General features: G+C 38.7%; 1 protein-coding gene across 1 annotated transcript in view; it reads right to left on the reverse strand.

The window, feature by feature from the left end:
- Nucleotides 1-16,344, reverse strand: part of LOC116826925 (potassium voltage-gated channel subfamily KQT member 1-like) — a 773,346-nt gene that overhangs the window by 701,874 nt on the left and 55,128 nt on the right. Inside the window, exon 3 of the mRNA XM_075070630.1 lies at nt 425-551. Coding sequence (XP_074926731.1) covers nt 425-551 — 127 coding nt within the window. The remainder of the gene's footprint in view (nt 1-424; nt 552-16,344) is intronic.

Here is a 16,344-nt window from a genome sequence, read left to right on the forward strand (position 1 = left end):
ACGGCCACCCTCCCCAGGCCCAGTGTCTCACATAGCCTTACCCACCCCTGTTATTCCCAGTAGATGCTGTTGCTCTCTGTCTTTTCTACCCTCCAGAGAGGGATTGTGTCTTTCAGATTTTCCTTCTTCAGCAAGGATTTCCTGTAGGCAAGGGCCTACTACATACCATTATTTCATGACATGCAATATTACTGCTTATTAGTTGTACCATGGTAGTGCCTAGAGACCCCATTGTACTAGGCACATTTCTAATACATAATAAGACTGTAAACTTTTCAAGGCAAGCACAGACAGCTTGCCCAAGGTCACACACAGGTCAGTGCTAAGAATCAAGGATACAGCTCAGGTCTCTTTGGTAATAACTTTATATTTGCACTTTAAAAAGGATACTAACAGAACAGTCTGAAAACAATATAAATCTTACCAATAATTGATATAGGCTTTCTGGCAAAACGTAGTCTTCCCTTAAAGCCAACATATTTACTTCTGCAACCAGCAGACCATAGCCGCACCAAATATTCAGCACCAAAAAACACCACCAGCACAATTTCCTGTTGGAATTAAAAGGAAAAAAGATGTGATTAACGTTAAAAATTAACTCACAATTTGCATTTTCCATTTTTCTCCTGTGACTTGTCAAGCCACCTCCTGAAAACCAAAAAGCCAACAGTAACAGGGTTGCGTTTTATTTCTTTTTCAGAGGGAAAATTTTAAAAAATGGAGTATACTGCCAACAAACTATTTGTGGAGTAAGGTACTAGTCAGCATAAATAAGTTGTTTAATAGAAAACTCAGAGCTGTGAGTTATTCTAATCCCTCTAGGCAACACCATAGCAGTGGACTCGGAGGGAAGTCACAGTAAGTTTCTTCCTCTGTTTAGTTACTGTTTCCAAAAGTTGAAAATAGAAGAACTGAAAATGGAACACAGACTTATTCATAAGATTAGCAAAAATATGAGCTAAGAAACATAAGGATTTTGAGGACAAGGGGTGGACTACATGAACATAACAGAAGTCCAGACATTAACTTTGGTATACACAGGAAAATATAGTACATCAAAAATGTGTTAGTAATCTAGGCTTATTATTGTTTATCTACATTTACTCTGTTTAATGAAAATTCTGACACTAGCTTGTAATCAAAAATTAGTTCACCCAGGAAAGAGCCCCTGGGAAATTATTTCTGTGCTTTGGGACAAAAGCAGATTTGGTGAGGACTACAATTTGAATTTAGGTTACTGAAGAGTTCTCTGCTTCTTTCTTGCTTTCCTTTATCATGTCAGTGCATTAGAAGAACTAGAAGACAAATTGCCAGGATGCCTTCCAGCTGAAACTGTACCCAGTTGACTCAGACATACATTTACTATACAACTTCCTGTTCCACAATGAGCTTTGGAAAATATTTACATTTTCACTAAAATATGTCTGCAGTCCATTTTAGGAATTGCAAGGTACCAAGACACTTACATCACACCACAATTTTCATTAAATACTGATAGCTATCTGTCCTGGTACTTGGTGCTGTGAATGGCACAGCAGAGATCAAAGCATTTTGAGACTAGGCATAAAACAATTACTTTGGATAAAGTATTAACAGAACTAATACTCAAACTCCAACCCAACTTTTGGTGTCTGACACAGCTAGGTTACTAAGTCTCCTTCACTTCCTGGCTTTGGCTGGAATGAAAAGCAAAAGGAGAAAACACAAGAAATCTTTCTGCTATTCTTGTGTTATTTCTATCCTAACTAAAAAACAAGGATCAGGAGAAATCTGACAACGTGCAGAACAATTTGCTGACAAAGAAGGCTGGGAGGTAACATTCAAAATTAAGATGCTGACCTGTTTTATTCAAGACAATGTTTTCCAAAATATTATATGAAATGTTCTCCTGGGCTTCCATAAAGAATCAATTACTCCTTTTAAGTTTGGTACTCTTGGTTCTAATCACACAGGTCAATAAAAGCAAAGACTCTCCAGTTCTTTAAGGAAGGGGATTCTGAAATGTAAGGGAACTTGCAAAAATCTGCTTATGAGTCAAGTTTTCATTTTTTTAATAAACTTAACAACTAATGTTCACACACACAGAGAGAGCTCTATATGCATACAAAGCTATGCAAAAATTCAAAATCAGAGTTTCCAAACTTGAAACCTCTTTTAGAATCCAAAATTGTACAATTCTCCCATCAACTCACTTGCATCTAATTACACATTCACTGAAAGGAATGTGGTCTGTTTTGTTAACAGATTCATGGGTTGCAAGATTAGAGGAACAATAGTGATCACCTAGTCTGATCCTGTATAACACAAGGCATAAAACTTCCCCAAAATAATTCCTTGGGCAGATCTTTTAGAAAAACAGCCAATCTTGATTTAAAAATCATCAGTGATGGAGAATCCACCATGACCTTTGGTAAATTGCTCCAGTGATTAGTTACTCACTTTAAAATTGATGCCATATTTCCAGTCTGACTTTGTCTAGCTTCAGCTTGCATTCATTGGATCGTGTTATACCTTTCTCTGCTAGATTGTAGAATACATCAAATATTTGTTCCCCACAAAGGTACTTAATCAAGTCACCCCTAATCTTCTCATTGTTAAACTAAATAGACCCATGGAACTCAAATCTATCACTATGAAGCATGTTTTCTAATCCTTCAGTCAATCTCATGGTTCTTCACTGAACTATCTCCAGTTTATCACACCATTATGGGCACCAATACCAATACACAGTATTCCCCCAATGGTCACACCATACCAAATACATGAGTAAAATAAACTCTCTACTCCAACTCAAAATTCCCCCAATCCATCCAAGGACTGTTCCATTCCTTTTGGCCACAGTGTTGCACTGGCAGCTCATGTTCAGCTGATTATGCACCACAACCCCCAAATCTTCCCATGGCTTCCCAGCATAGAGTCCCCTATCCTGTATGTATGGTCTACATTCTTTGTTCCAAGAAGTACATATTTACATTTAGCCATATTAAAAACATATATTGTTTGCTACCACCAGTTTACCAAGGCATCTACGTCGCTTTGTATTTGTCACCTGTTCTCTTCATTATTTACCACTCCTCCAATTTTTGTGTCATTTACAAACTTTCAGGGATGATTTTATGTTTTCTTCCAAGTATTTAATAAAAAAAATGTTAAATAGTGTAGGGCCAAGAACCCATCCCTGTGGGTTCCCACTAGAATCAGGAATTTCCTAATTCCTCGACTATACATTGAGACCTATTAGTTAGCCAGCTTTTAATCCATTGACTGTGTGCCATGTTAATTTTATAAACTTTTCATCAAAATAGAGTACTACCTCAAGTTTTGCGTCTGATGTGTTACTTTTACATTACATGTCAGCTAACATCACAAACTAGAATGCCCACTATTACTAAATAATTAAGAGCAATAGGATAACCACTGTGTTAAAGAAAGTGCATCTTGGCAACCTTTCAAGTGAAGCGGGCTGAATATAGATTCTTGCAGAAACTACCAATGCTATCCTTACCACGAGTCAGACGTGTTCTCTTGAGTATAATGGGAACACATCCTACTTCTCTAACCCCACAGGCTGAGCTGGTGGTGTAGCAGGAGCAGTCTCAACTGGGAGAGCATTTGGGAACAGCCGCATTCCCCATCTTCACACCTGGAATGGGATTCATCTCTCCAAACAAAGCCTATTAATCCTTAGAATTCCACATAATCAAAGTATTTTAGAGAATGAGTAAAGAGTGATTACACAAACCTACTAATTATGATTGAATTGTTAACTTTGGAATCAGACCCCCAGGATAAGGATTGTCATAGCAATTTATAACATGAATAGATGTGCCATATAATTGCAACATAAAAGTATGTCTCTTGCCTACAACTTCGTGGGGGTTGGGAGGGTTTTCTGACTCACACTTAAAGGATATCATTAACACCCGTGCAAGAATTATTGACAGGAACAGGGAGGTAGAATTGCTGTGTCCAGTTACACTAAGTATTTGCTAGCAGAGAAAACACTACGTACAAGAGAAATGCTGAGGAAACAAAGGATTTATAGTTTTGAGATATTTCTCTGATAGGAAAAATGTGGCAATTTCACCATGCAGGCCTTTCTCTGGGAAACAGGACAGATCCCTCAAACTAATCAATTAATCTCTGTCCTCTCCTTTAGCTTACTACTTCATCCTTTGTATACTATATATTTGCTAAATCGAACAGAACAAGGTTCTCAAATTTGCTAGAACAGATTTCAGAAGTTTGACAGCTCTTTACTCACTTTCAAGAACTGACAGAATTATCAGAGTTTACATTAGCTTTGTACTGTCTGCTTGCTTACTGCTCTCTGCTGAAGTCAGTATCAACACTTACAATAACTACAAGTCTGTCTCATTTTGTTTTGGAAACCAAAATTACAGCATGTCCTACACACTCTCTCAAGACAAAGGATGTTCTAATTAATTGTATGTAAAAGATACAGTTCTCAATTCTTAAATAATTCTCTAACCTATTTGTGTCAAGCACACCCAGAAAAATCAAAATACATTAAAACATTCATGCTCTAGCACTATGAAACTGTATACAATATATTTAAAAGATTGTGAACATGCTGATATGAGGATAGAATGAAAGGGAAAGAAAGGCAAATAGCTTCCAACAGTTTACAGTCCAACACTCAGTCAAATTAGAAACTTTTGAGGCAAGGTCACCAACTTTTATGATATACTAGGTTTGATATACTTTATAGGTTTGATTATATATATATATATATATATATATATATATATATATACACACACACACACACACACACACCTGCTAGAATATCATCTGTGACCAATATAAGACTCCTTGCAGCAGTAAGATGTACATCATGTAAAGGAAATTTATAGCTCAGAATTCACAATACCTCCCAATATGGTTAAAGATACACTGCTCCAGAGAAGCAGCTGAACGGAATGAATGCAGCTGGAGTGATTAAAGTGCACACATGAAAAAGGCAAGTATTTTCTCAGCTGCAGCTGTGTTTTAGGTGGAGAGTATATACAAGGCTCTCCACTCTTTTTACTGGCATATTTAGGTGCTCGGGTAAAAGGAGGAAGCAGGACAGCTAAATGAATAGTGTGCTCATGAAGATTCAATCAAGGAATGTCAGCTCAAAACAATGAAGCCTCAGAAGCAAGCATAGTGGTTTAATAGTCCCAGTGTTTGCACACGTGTGCTTATGTCCGAAATTTAATCTGATAACCTGTCTTCAAGGTTTTCTTGTCCCTAGAGTTGAAAATGTGAAGTTAACAACCTGCTTAATTTAAATGACTACTCAAAGGCAATGAAAGTCAACCAGCACTGAGCATGTGCACTTCTCATCCTAAATCTCACTGTTATAAGCAATAGAGATTAAATCTGAAACTAGCTCGCTGAAAATATGTATCACATGGAAGAAACAGAATCTGCATGACTATCTCCTATGCTATCAGCTCATTTTGCTTTGAACAACAGGGATTTGTTTTACATATAATTGATATGTTTAATAGAAAAGATTGACAATCTACATTTGAGAGATCCATTGCAAAGAAACAGCACTGACTACATATTTTAGAGCACTTGTGACATATCCAGAATTTGCTGATGTCACAGCAGGAGTAATTGTCCAGTCCTCTAGTTTATCGACACATTCTATTTACTATAGAAGATGGAATTTTAACCATCTAGTTAATGAGGGAAGTGACAACTTTATACTCTGCTCCATTGTCCTGACATGTTGCCATTGAGTCTGGAATTCATCTGTGGGGGTGTTGCATAGAAAGTTTTATCTCCTTAAATACACTTAGGTGGATGAGACACTGTCTAGAGTACAGTCAAACACATTCTGACCTACTGTGTATATAGCAGTACTTAAAACAAGGACTGTAAAATACTCTGAAGAGAAACCTTAAAATCCAACTTGAAAGAAACCATTAATTTGGTCAAGATAGTATTGCCCGGAGATAGAAGTCCTTTATTTATTCATAGACCCAGGCACGCAGTGCAAAATTCCTCAAATTAATCCACCTACATGCCTCAATCTGACCTGGAGGGACTACCTCTAGCTGGAAGGAAAGAATATAGTCTTGCTTTTCAGTGGCATCTAGCAAAGTGAATACCCCTTCTAATTATAATAATCATATACTGTTATTAGTCTCTCAATTTTGGAAGCTCAGAGCAGTGTGGGTTTCAGTTTTTTTCACTGCTGCCTTTTCTTACATTTTCTCTTTGCTTCTGTTTTTTTTCATTGATCTCCTTTTTTTTGCCTTTCTTTTCTTTCTAGTTCTGTTGTTAGGCTCTTCAATTCTATTTTTCCCCCACTTCTCAATTCCCAAACTAAATTTAAAAAAAAAAAAAAAAAAAAAAAAAAAAAGTCTCCTGGGCCAAATCTTGTGGTCTTAAAGCAAGCAAACTCCCTCTGATCTGAATGGTAGTTAACTAGAGTAGGAATCTGACTAAGAATGTCAAAATTTGGTCCTTTGTTAATAACTCTTATAGTAACATTTTCTATTTCAAAGCAGTTGTTTTCTGTTTGAGCAAACTGTAATACACATTGCAATCAGCCTATAGAGTAAATTCATGGACACACTGTCTCGGGAGTTTTCACCTCCCAAAAGCAACAGAGCCAGAGTGTCCATGAAATCCACTAGGGATACTGCTATAGCTAAGCAATTTTATGTGGTCGATGCTCAAACACAACAGAGATGGGCAGGAGTACAAAACTCTAAGACAGACAAAAATGGTTCAATATTAAAAAAAAAAATCCTAAGAATAGACGTTAACCTTTAGGATGAAAACAAACAGTAAATTTAAGTTCAAAAAGAGTTATTACAGAGTAAGATAGGAGTAAAAAATGGAGGTCTCTTAACCATGAATAGAGAGGTCCCCCCGCTCCAAAGCGCCCAATAAAAGTTGTTTACAAACATTTGGAAGTGAGGTCATAGGGCCCAGCTTAGCATATGAAAATAGCAATGTCTTTGAAGTCAAGTTGCCCTTTTCAAACTAGAATGTATGCTATCAGTGAAAAAAATAAAATTTCCTATCCCCATTTTAATTCAAACCACTATAGCATTAAACAGACAATAGCATATTACCAAAATTCATTTTTAAAAACATTGAACAAATATGCTTGTGGATGCAAATATTTATCTCTCTCCTCTGAGCCAACAATTTTGTTTGTTTATTCAAATATTTCAATGTCAACACCAAATGAAACTAGATATTCCTTTATTACATTACGGGTTTTTAAAATGATGATGTATATCATTGTAAATAACAATAGTGACCTCTTCTGGTAGAAATATATATGAAAATAGACACTTGGTTCCCAGCAGCCAAAGCAGCCAAGAGATTAACACTCAGAGGGGGATTGTTTGGAAATTAAACTGGGTCCATTTAACATCTTCTAGTTGTACAATATCACGTCCATAAGGATCTCAATGCAATTTACATTTTACACAAACTATTAGAATACAGAGATCTTTCTACTCCCCTCCTTCTCTGCCCTTCAAATGAAATATAGAGTAGTTATTACTTAACACCCCTACACAGAGGAAATGAATGAAAATGAAAGGAGTCAGCAGAACTTAGAATATGGATGGTATTATGCTTCCCATACTCAAAAAGAATAAAATATGTATTCTGATTGTAGAGCACGTGTTTCCAATTAAGGAAAAACAACAAATGCAGGTCCTGATCCTGCAAGTTTTTCTGCACTGGGTGAGTCCTGCACCCACACAGAGTCCCATTGAAGCCAGAGAAGCTCTGCAGTCTGTTCACACAGAGCAGCTAGCAGGATTAGGCCATAGCATCATCATGGCAGAGACAGAGACCTCAAGAGCACACAATGACTCACTAATATTCTGTATCTGAAATAAAACACAAAGTAACAGATACCATATCACTCCCCCTGCAGAAAACAGGAGTCTCCTACAATTGATGGTGAAGTTAAAGCAGAATGACAACTTCTTTGATTTACAGGATTAGATACAAACCTTCCCCCCAGAAAAAACCACCTCACCTGCTTTATCGTCCCCTACATTTTGTGACATGAGATTATGAAAACCATGGGGTGACAAAGGAATATATTTTTTCATAAGGAAAATTAAGTTTGCGCATGAGTCAAATTCTCAGTTTAAAAAAATTGTTGGCCAAGCTCTCTCTCCTGGACACTTTTGATGGTTTAAAGTAACTCTCCAGCAATTTTAGTTCTTTGCAAGAGAACTGCCCATCAACTGCCAAGTCCTCCTAAAAAGGGAGTAACTTCTACCTCCATGCACTTCTGCAATGTCTGCTATGAAACGGAATAATTTCCATCCTTACTCCCACTACTGCCATTCTTTCCTCCAAATCTCCTTTACCACCCAAGAACACCAGTCCCTCAGCCCCTTACTCTTTCCCAGCATGGGTAATGTAGCTAGTTATAGGCTTGATTTTATTCTACATAAATTAATTAAAATTTGGGGAGTTTTTTGTGTTAAAAAACGCATTTGTAATTGAGATAACAGACAAATGAGACCAAAAGAGTAACTGGAAACAGACACATTCCACATAGGCCATGGTATATAAAATATTTTAATTTTCTGGGTGCAATAATTTTTTAAGTACCACCAGAATATTCCCTCTGACTTTTAATTAACACCACTAAATATAAAACAAACAACAGCAGTCACTGTGTTACCATGATCACACTATCAAGATAATTTCAAGATAGCTTTGTGAAGTAATGACTACCTAAGAACACTGTGAGACCTATTTTGCTTTTGAACTACCACCTTGTTGATATTTATGGCTGAAGGAAAGCTTTAACCTGATCATACAGTAAGAACCATGAATTGTCACGGAAGAAGAAACGGATGAAGAGAAGAAAGGGCTTGAATTACTAGAGTAAATCAGATTTTTTAAAGAATCACAGAATTTAGAAAAGAGGTACCTATTACAAGTAGGTAGGGGAGGGATAGCTCAGTGGTTTGAGCATTGGCCTGCTAAACCCAGGGCTGTGAGTCCAGTCCTTGAGGGTGCCAGTTAGGAACCTGGGGCAAAAATCAGTACTTGGTCCTCCTAGTGAAGGCAGGGGGCTGGACTCAATGACCTTTCAAGGTCCCTTCGAGTTCTAGGAGATAAAAAAATTGGAGACATACCTAAGTGATCATTAAAAGCAAGGTGAAACAGCTCAGCAAGCAACATTTCAGTAGGGGAAGAAACTATAGTCAAACTTTCACAATGAAATCTGATAAAACAGGAGAAAAGTTTAGCAGAATTTCTTTATTTTTACAGGAGAAACTGGATGGAACTTTGGGAAACATTGGATAATGAAAACTTAGAGCTGACCCACGGTAGAAATCAAGTGCAATGGCAGACAGGGTATACAAAATTGGATATACATTTTTTTAAAAACAGCAAATGTAGTGAGACTTCCTAATTATTTACCAAAGGAAAGTTTACTACAAAAGTAAAAACCATGATAATTCTTTTTGAAGAGGAAATTATCTGTATTTTTAATTATCTATCACCAGGCCAGATATAGAAGAAAAGCATGAGGACATTACTGGAGCACTAAAATGGGAAATTATTTTAAATACACGGAGTCTCCACGTTAAAAACAAATTATGAACTCTAAAAAACAAAAACTTTATAATAAAAACTTTGTAGAAAGCATGTTCATGCTGGAACTAACTAGGATTAGGCTAGAATTAGGTGGCAATAAGGAAAATGGACAACACCAAATTGCACTAAAACATAGTAGTGATGCTCTATGATTGAAGATGACCATTTATATCATTGATATTACCACCGTTATACAATTGCAACAAATCTTGCATAAAGTCTATCATGTAAGGTGTTAATGGAAAAGTTACAATCTGCCAAGTATGATTAACCTGGTTAAATCCATATATCATCTTTGTAGCTAAAGTTATGAATACTGGCTATGATTTGTCTCTCAAACATGTATTATATGCCTCGGTGACACTCCCCAGATAGATTTACATCAGGGTTAGACAGCTATGTGTTGATGGCCCATTAAGGACACAAATCACACAATGGGCCATTGAAGACACTCATCCCATCCAGACAGCTCTTCCAAAGGATGCCTCAGACAACGAAGGGCCAATGACCACCCCGGTGATTCAGCAAAACATATAAGGGCATGTGATGTGGACATACGAACTTTGACTTCATTTTGGGTCAGTAACTTTCCATATACAGGGTCTGTGGGCTTTGTTTGGGACAGTTGCTTTCCATGCACATGACATGATATAAAACACCCCCTGAGACATCTTCATTTTGTCTTATTTCTGCTCCACTTCCCTGGCTGTAGATTTACAACTAAAAGGAGTATCTAACTATGGACTGAGAATCTTCCAATCTTTTGGAAGTTATCAGAGAGAATTTTCCAAGCCAGCAGTCTATTCCATCACTGCTAGGATCCTGATCTATGAACACTGAAAAACACTTGTGTGTATGTGAATCTTTTAGCCACTTCTTTTCTTTTATTAATAAATTCTTAGTTAGTTTACTAAGGATTGGCTAGCAACGTACTATTTGGCTAAGATTTGAGATATATCTACGTCTTGACCTGGGGATAAGTGTCTGATGCTTTGAGATTAGTACAACCCCACTGAAAACCCCATTCACCATATGTAAACTCTCACTATCTTAGATCTGTTTGTCTGGATGGGAATCAAGGGCTGAGATGCCTAAAGAGGATTGTGTTTGGCTTCTGGTTAACCAGTGTGATGCTGTGGAAGCCCTTTGATACTGGTTTGGTGAAGCTAATTATAGAATAAACGAGTTTTGGGGGATTGTCGGCCCTGTTTCTTGCAGTCTGAGCATAGGTGCCAACTCTGTGGGTGCTCTGGGGCTGGAGCACCCATGGAAAAAAAATTATGGGTGGTCAGCACCCATCAGCCACCTGCTGATCAGCTGTTTGGCAATGGGTGGGAGGCACTGGGGGAAGGGTGTGGAGCAGGGGCAGGAAGAGGTGGGGTGGGGGCAGTGCAAGGGTGGGAAGAGCCGGAGTGGGGCCAGGGCCAGGGCCTCAGGAAAGGGGTACAGTGGGGCATGGCCTCAGGGGCAGCGCACCCACCCAGAAAGAAGAAAGTCAGTGCCTATGGCTCTGAGTGTGGCACTCTCAGTGTGGTCCATCCCAGACACCCATCACAATAAACAGAAGATCGCATTATATCTTTGTTGATAAAAAAGCAGATTTCTGCTTCACTGGGTAAGTGGATGGGTGGGAGAAGGGGAAGAGACAGACAGACTGACCAGCCCACTTCACCCCTCCCTGCTTGTGTAACCCACACACCTTCTGGGTGTGGTGTTCTGTCCCATCTAGTGGCACCAAGACCACTTAAAGATAGAGAAAATGAGTCTGCTAAGTGCCAGTTGGGTTTTAGCTCATGTGGTAGAGGCTCATGCACTAAGCTCCAGAGATCCTAGGTCCGATCTCACCCACCAATGACCGGGGTCTGTCAGCATTACATTTGTATACCAGGTGAGAAGTAAAAGCTCCTTCTAGTCTCAGTCACACGAGATTTAAAAGAGCATCTGTAATAAATATTTGGAAAAAGAGTTCAAATAAACAGTAGTAATAATAAGGAGGTCTAGAATCAACTATGGGAAATTCCATAATAGCCATTCTCCCACTTGCATTTGGTGTGGGTTATAAGAAAGGGGAAAGCAGGTGAACCCTGTGATATAATTATTTTTATATGGCAAGTGCCAGTAGAACCACTAATCAAAAAAATAAAAATACTTAAAGTGGGATAAAAATGTCTGTGTTTATTAAAATGTTAAGTAAAATTAATGTGGACATTAGACCAGTTCCAAAATTCAGACGTGTATTCCAGCCTCCCCAATAAAGGTTTTTTTTCCAAAGAAGTGAAGAGAATTTGTTGGTCTGCATCCAAAGCCCAATGAGACTAGTATCCATATCAAAGAATTACCTCTACAGATACTTAGGGTGTGTATACACTGCAGATGTAAGTGTGATGTGCAGCTCATATAAACATACCTGCACTAGCTTTAATTTAGCAATCTCACTAAAAACAGCAGTTTTGAAGAAGTGGTGTGGACTAGGAACACGCATATGTACACACATCATTCTGGGCAGGTTTGTACAGCCAACACTTAAGCTCTTGCTGCTGCATCCTCATTATATTTTTAGTGAGCTATCTAAATTAACGCTAGTGTGGGTATGCCTACCTGAGCTGCAGTCACACCTTTGATTGCAGTATAGACATACCCTTACATATGCTTTCATCCCTATAGGTTGTCTGTCCAGAACAGTACTGACACATGTTTGCTAGGCAATATACAGAAGGTCATACTGCCAGTGTCTGACTAGCAGTCAAAAATTTCTTTTGTTATAGGCATCCTAGCTTGAGATAAGCCATAAAACCTTTCCACCACACTTGCTTCTCTGTGTTTGTTTTAATAATTCACATTATTGTAAACATCCTCTGGAGACAAACTACCGTTTCTACTCTAACAGACTTACCTTGTGAGATGCTCAGTGTTCTCACCTCCAGCTCAATTTCTCTGTCCACATTTAACCCTCACATACTCATTCATTATCATCCTCCCCTAGCATTCACGTCGTTCCTTCCCTACCCCAGCATTTACCCAGACACTCCTAATGCTTCTCTCTTATTTTTTGTTAGGTGCCAACAGCATGCTTGGAGAATAAGGTAAGTCAAAGGCCAAACCCTGAAGAGTTTTTAATTTTAAAAAAATGTGCACACGCACACAGTGAGTGAGTGACATTAAAATAATAGTAATCATTTAGAACACTTTTTCTCACCGTGAAGGCATAATGCTGTCAGGGGTTAGTATTCATGAACCTCATGCAAGAAGTGGAAGAGATCTGAATTAACAGAAGGAAATGGACAAAGAAATTATCCCAGCCATAGGAGGCATCATGAAGGGATGAAAAGAAGAGCAGGAAAAGGACTAATAAGACTAGCATAACTAGCTGTGGTAATTCATTTGGGGTAAGGTGGGATATGATGATACAAGTGCAAGAAGAGACAGAACCTTGAATCTGAGGCCAGGGACCTTACACTTGGTTCTGTAGGCAAGGGGAAGCTTTCCCTTTACTTTTGCGTCAATCCATCATCAGTTTTCCCATGCCCCTTTTTGGTTAGAGGTGAGGTTCTCCTTCTGGCTTTTGAAGGATAGGTTTTCCCAGTGCTCCCCATCCCCTCTTGGCAGCAGCACTAAAGAGACAGTGGTACCCATCTTGCATAGCTACCAGGAGAGGAAGAGGGAGGAGGCATTAGGAGCACTTGCAGGAAGAGGGCTAGCCTACAAAGTCCAAGAGCAGAGGACAGGGCAAAGACTAGAGAACCAAGGTCCATACAGGGAAGAGTGTGTCTGACTTGAGACTATGAATTATTATCCTTATTCTCCGTGTTTCATTAGCTGCGCTCAAATTTTCAAAAGACTTTATTTCAGGTTTTCTCCAGCCAGGTGATTAACTAAAGAGATGAACAGAAGCAAAGCAGGAAACCCCATCACTTACCATTTTCCAGCATGGAACTATTAAACATTTGAGATCTATGTTACTCTCAGATTTTTATGAGACAGTTCTGCTAATATAAGAATGACTCAGTGGCCATTCCTAGCAGCACCTGAGGTCAGTCTCAACCACAAAGTTTGGATTCAGAGATGAACTTTCCCAAAGCCTGAGGTCTGAGGGGATATGAGGTGTTTGGTTCAGACCCATCTCTAACTATAAATACTTGTAGGGCCTGAGGACATGCAGGGCAAAGTGTAGCCAGAGTATAGCCAAAGGGACAATGTTCTGAGACGTTACCATATTGCATTACATTAGCAATCTTGCACTTTTTACATTGCTGTACGTGTCATCATCCTGCTGTGGTGCACTGTAACTGTCATAATGAAGACAGAAGTTGATTTATAATGAAAATATCATCAACTCAGGGACACAACAAAAGCAAGACAAACCAACCAGAAATAGGAACTACTGCGCTTATTTCTAGAGACCTATTCTTCTCTCATCTTCCCAACTCACCCTGATTGTCCATTCTCTTATATATTCCTATATATCCTATATTCAAGAGTGGGATTTTCAAAAGCATTCACCTGTTGGCTCATCTCTGCTGTTAGTGACGTCTATGGTAAAATTCCTATTGACCTCAACAGGAACATTATTGGACCAAAGCAGGGTGCTTTTGAAAGTCAGCAAGTGGTTTAGGTCTATAGACCTGTAAGTATAATAGAATATTTGGAATCCTTGGTACAGCAATATCTCAAGTGAAAAGTATTCATTACAAAAGTGACTCTACCCAGAAAAGTCACAATGTAAAAATGATGCCTTCTTCCTTAACATATCTGATCCCCATGAACGTAAAAATGGCCATACTGAGATAGATCTAAGGTCCATCTAGCCCAGTATCCTGTCTTCCAACAGTGGCCAATGGCAGGTGCCCCAGAGAGGAGAGAACAGAACAGAACAGGTAATCAAATGATCCATCCCCTGTCACCCATTCCCAGCTTCAGGCAAACAGAAGCTAGGGACACCTTTACCTGTAAAGGGTTAACAAGTCCACAGGTAAAAGAAAAGGAGTGGGCACTCGATCAAAAGAGCCAATGGGAGGGCTAGAACTTTTACAAATGGGAAAAAAAAACTCTTTGCGCCTGTTGTTCTCCGGAGAATGCTGTGTCAGGCTTAAACCAGGTATAAAAATTCATCCTCCATACCTAGAAAAAAATCACTGAACAGGACATGTTTAGGAAGATGCAATTAGGTTTATTTCTGTTTATTTTTTAAGGCTTGTGGATCTCCTCTGTGCTAACACCCAGATGCTTTTGTTTGCTTGTCACTTTTTAAGATGAACCCCCAAGAAAGCTATTTTGGGTGCTTAATTTTTGGAATTGCTCTTTTAAAATCTAGCAAAAGCCTAAGTTCCAGATGTATTTTCTTGCCTTTTGTTTCTAATAAAATTTGCGTTTTTCAAGAACAGGATTGGATTTTTGGTGTCCGCCATTACATTACGTAACTGAATGGGACTTCATTTCATTTGACAGTTTCTCATCAGATATTACCTGTATTTTATCATCTTTATCCTCTCCTCCTTACTAGGACACAGAGAATCTCCATTAATAAATCCTTCCCTAACAGATGTCTCTGTTCGAACCACATGCTCCTCTGCGCCTGTCGGCTTTCCCCAACCCTTAGTTTAAAAACTGCTCTATGACCTTTTTAATTGTAAGTGCCAGCAATCTGGTTCCATTTTAGTTTAGGTGGAGCCCATCCTTCCTGTATGGGCTCTTCCTTTCCCAAAGGTTTCCCCAATTCCTAATAAATCTAAACCCCTCATCCCTACAGTTCTGCCTTTCTAACTGGCCCTGCGCATGGAGCTGGAAGCATTTCAGAGAATGCTACCATAGAGGTCCTGGACTTCAATCTCTTACCTAGCAGCCTAAATACCCTGTGGGCATAAGTCATCTGGTGAATCAAATTTAAGAGATAAATCTGGAACTATACTATTTCAGTTTTCCAGGTGCTTCTGTACAAATCAAATTGAAGCCAGCCATATTGTGACTAGTCTCCTTGATAGACAAAGGTGAATGAATCTTTGTGTCTGTTAGAGATGGGCCAATGAGATCAGATAAGCGCAAACCCCCTCTTTTCCACTTCCCCCACCCATCCCTCAAATAAATCATTCATCCATAACATAAAACTAAGCCAAACCAAACCATTACACAGAGTTGAAAAAAAATTAGCTTTGTTTCTCTCACCTGTTTTACATTTTTGTAGACAAATGTGCTTCTATATTTTTGATAAGACCACTATTGAAGGTATCTAAGCCACCCAAAATTGAGTTTAGTGTACCAGGCCTGACCCAAAACAAGCATTAAATAGAAATCACACCAAAAACACTGCTCCTGTGAGTTTTCCAGCCTGATTTCTTAGGCTCAAGAGGTCCAGAGAATTTGGACAAGCAACTGGATACATATCTAAAAAAAAAACTGATCCTTTCACTCTTTTTGAAATCCACCCATGAATTCTACATACCTTTTTTGTTCACCAAGAACATTAAATTGTTCTGATGTCACTGCCCTTGTGTTCTGGCTTGCTAAATAGCCAGAGTAGGGCAAAGAATCAACAGCTAATGTCCTACAATTTATCTTGCAAAGCATGACCACAAACTAAATTATCTCATCAAGCAGAGGAGCTGGCAACAAGCTCATAACAGCTAAGTGACATAAATATGCATCATATGTGTTGTTTCGAAAAGAGCTCCTTTTAAAAGAGAGGGCACATCTCTCTCCGCTAGCAGCAAATGGAAGCTCAAGACAAGCAATCTC

The sequence above is a fragment of the Chelonoidis abingdonii genome, chromosome 1 (assembly GCF_003597395.2).
Source record: "Chelonoidis abingdonii isolate Lonesome George chromosome 1, CheloAbing_2.0, whole genome shotgun sequence".
NCBI classification, from domain to species: domain Eukaryota; kingdom Metazoa; phylum Chordata; order Testudines; family Testudinidae; genus Chelonoidis; species Chelonoidis abingdonii.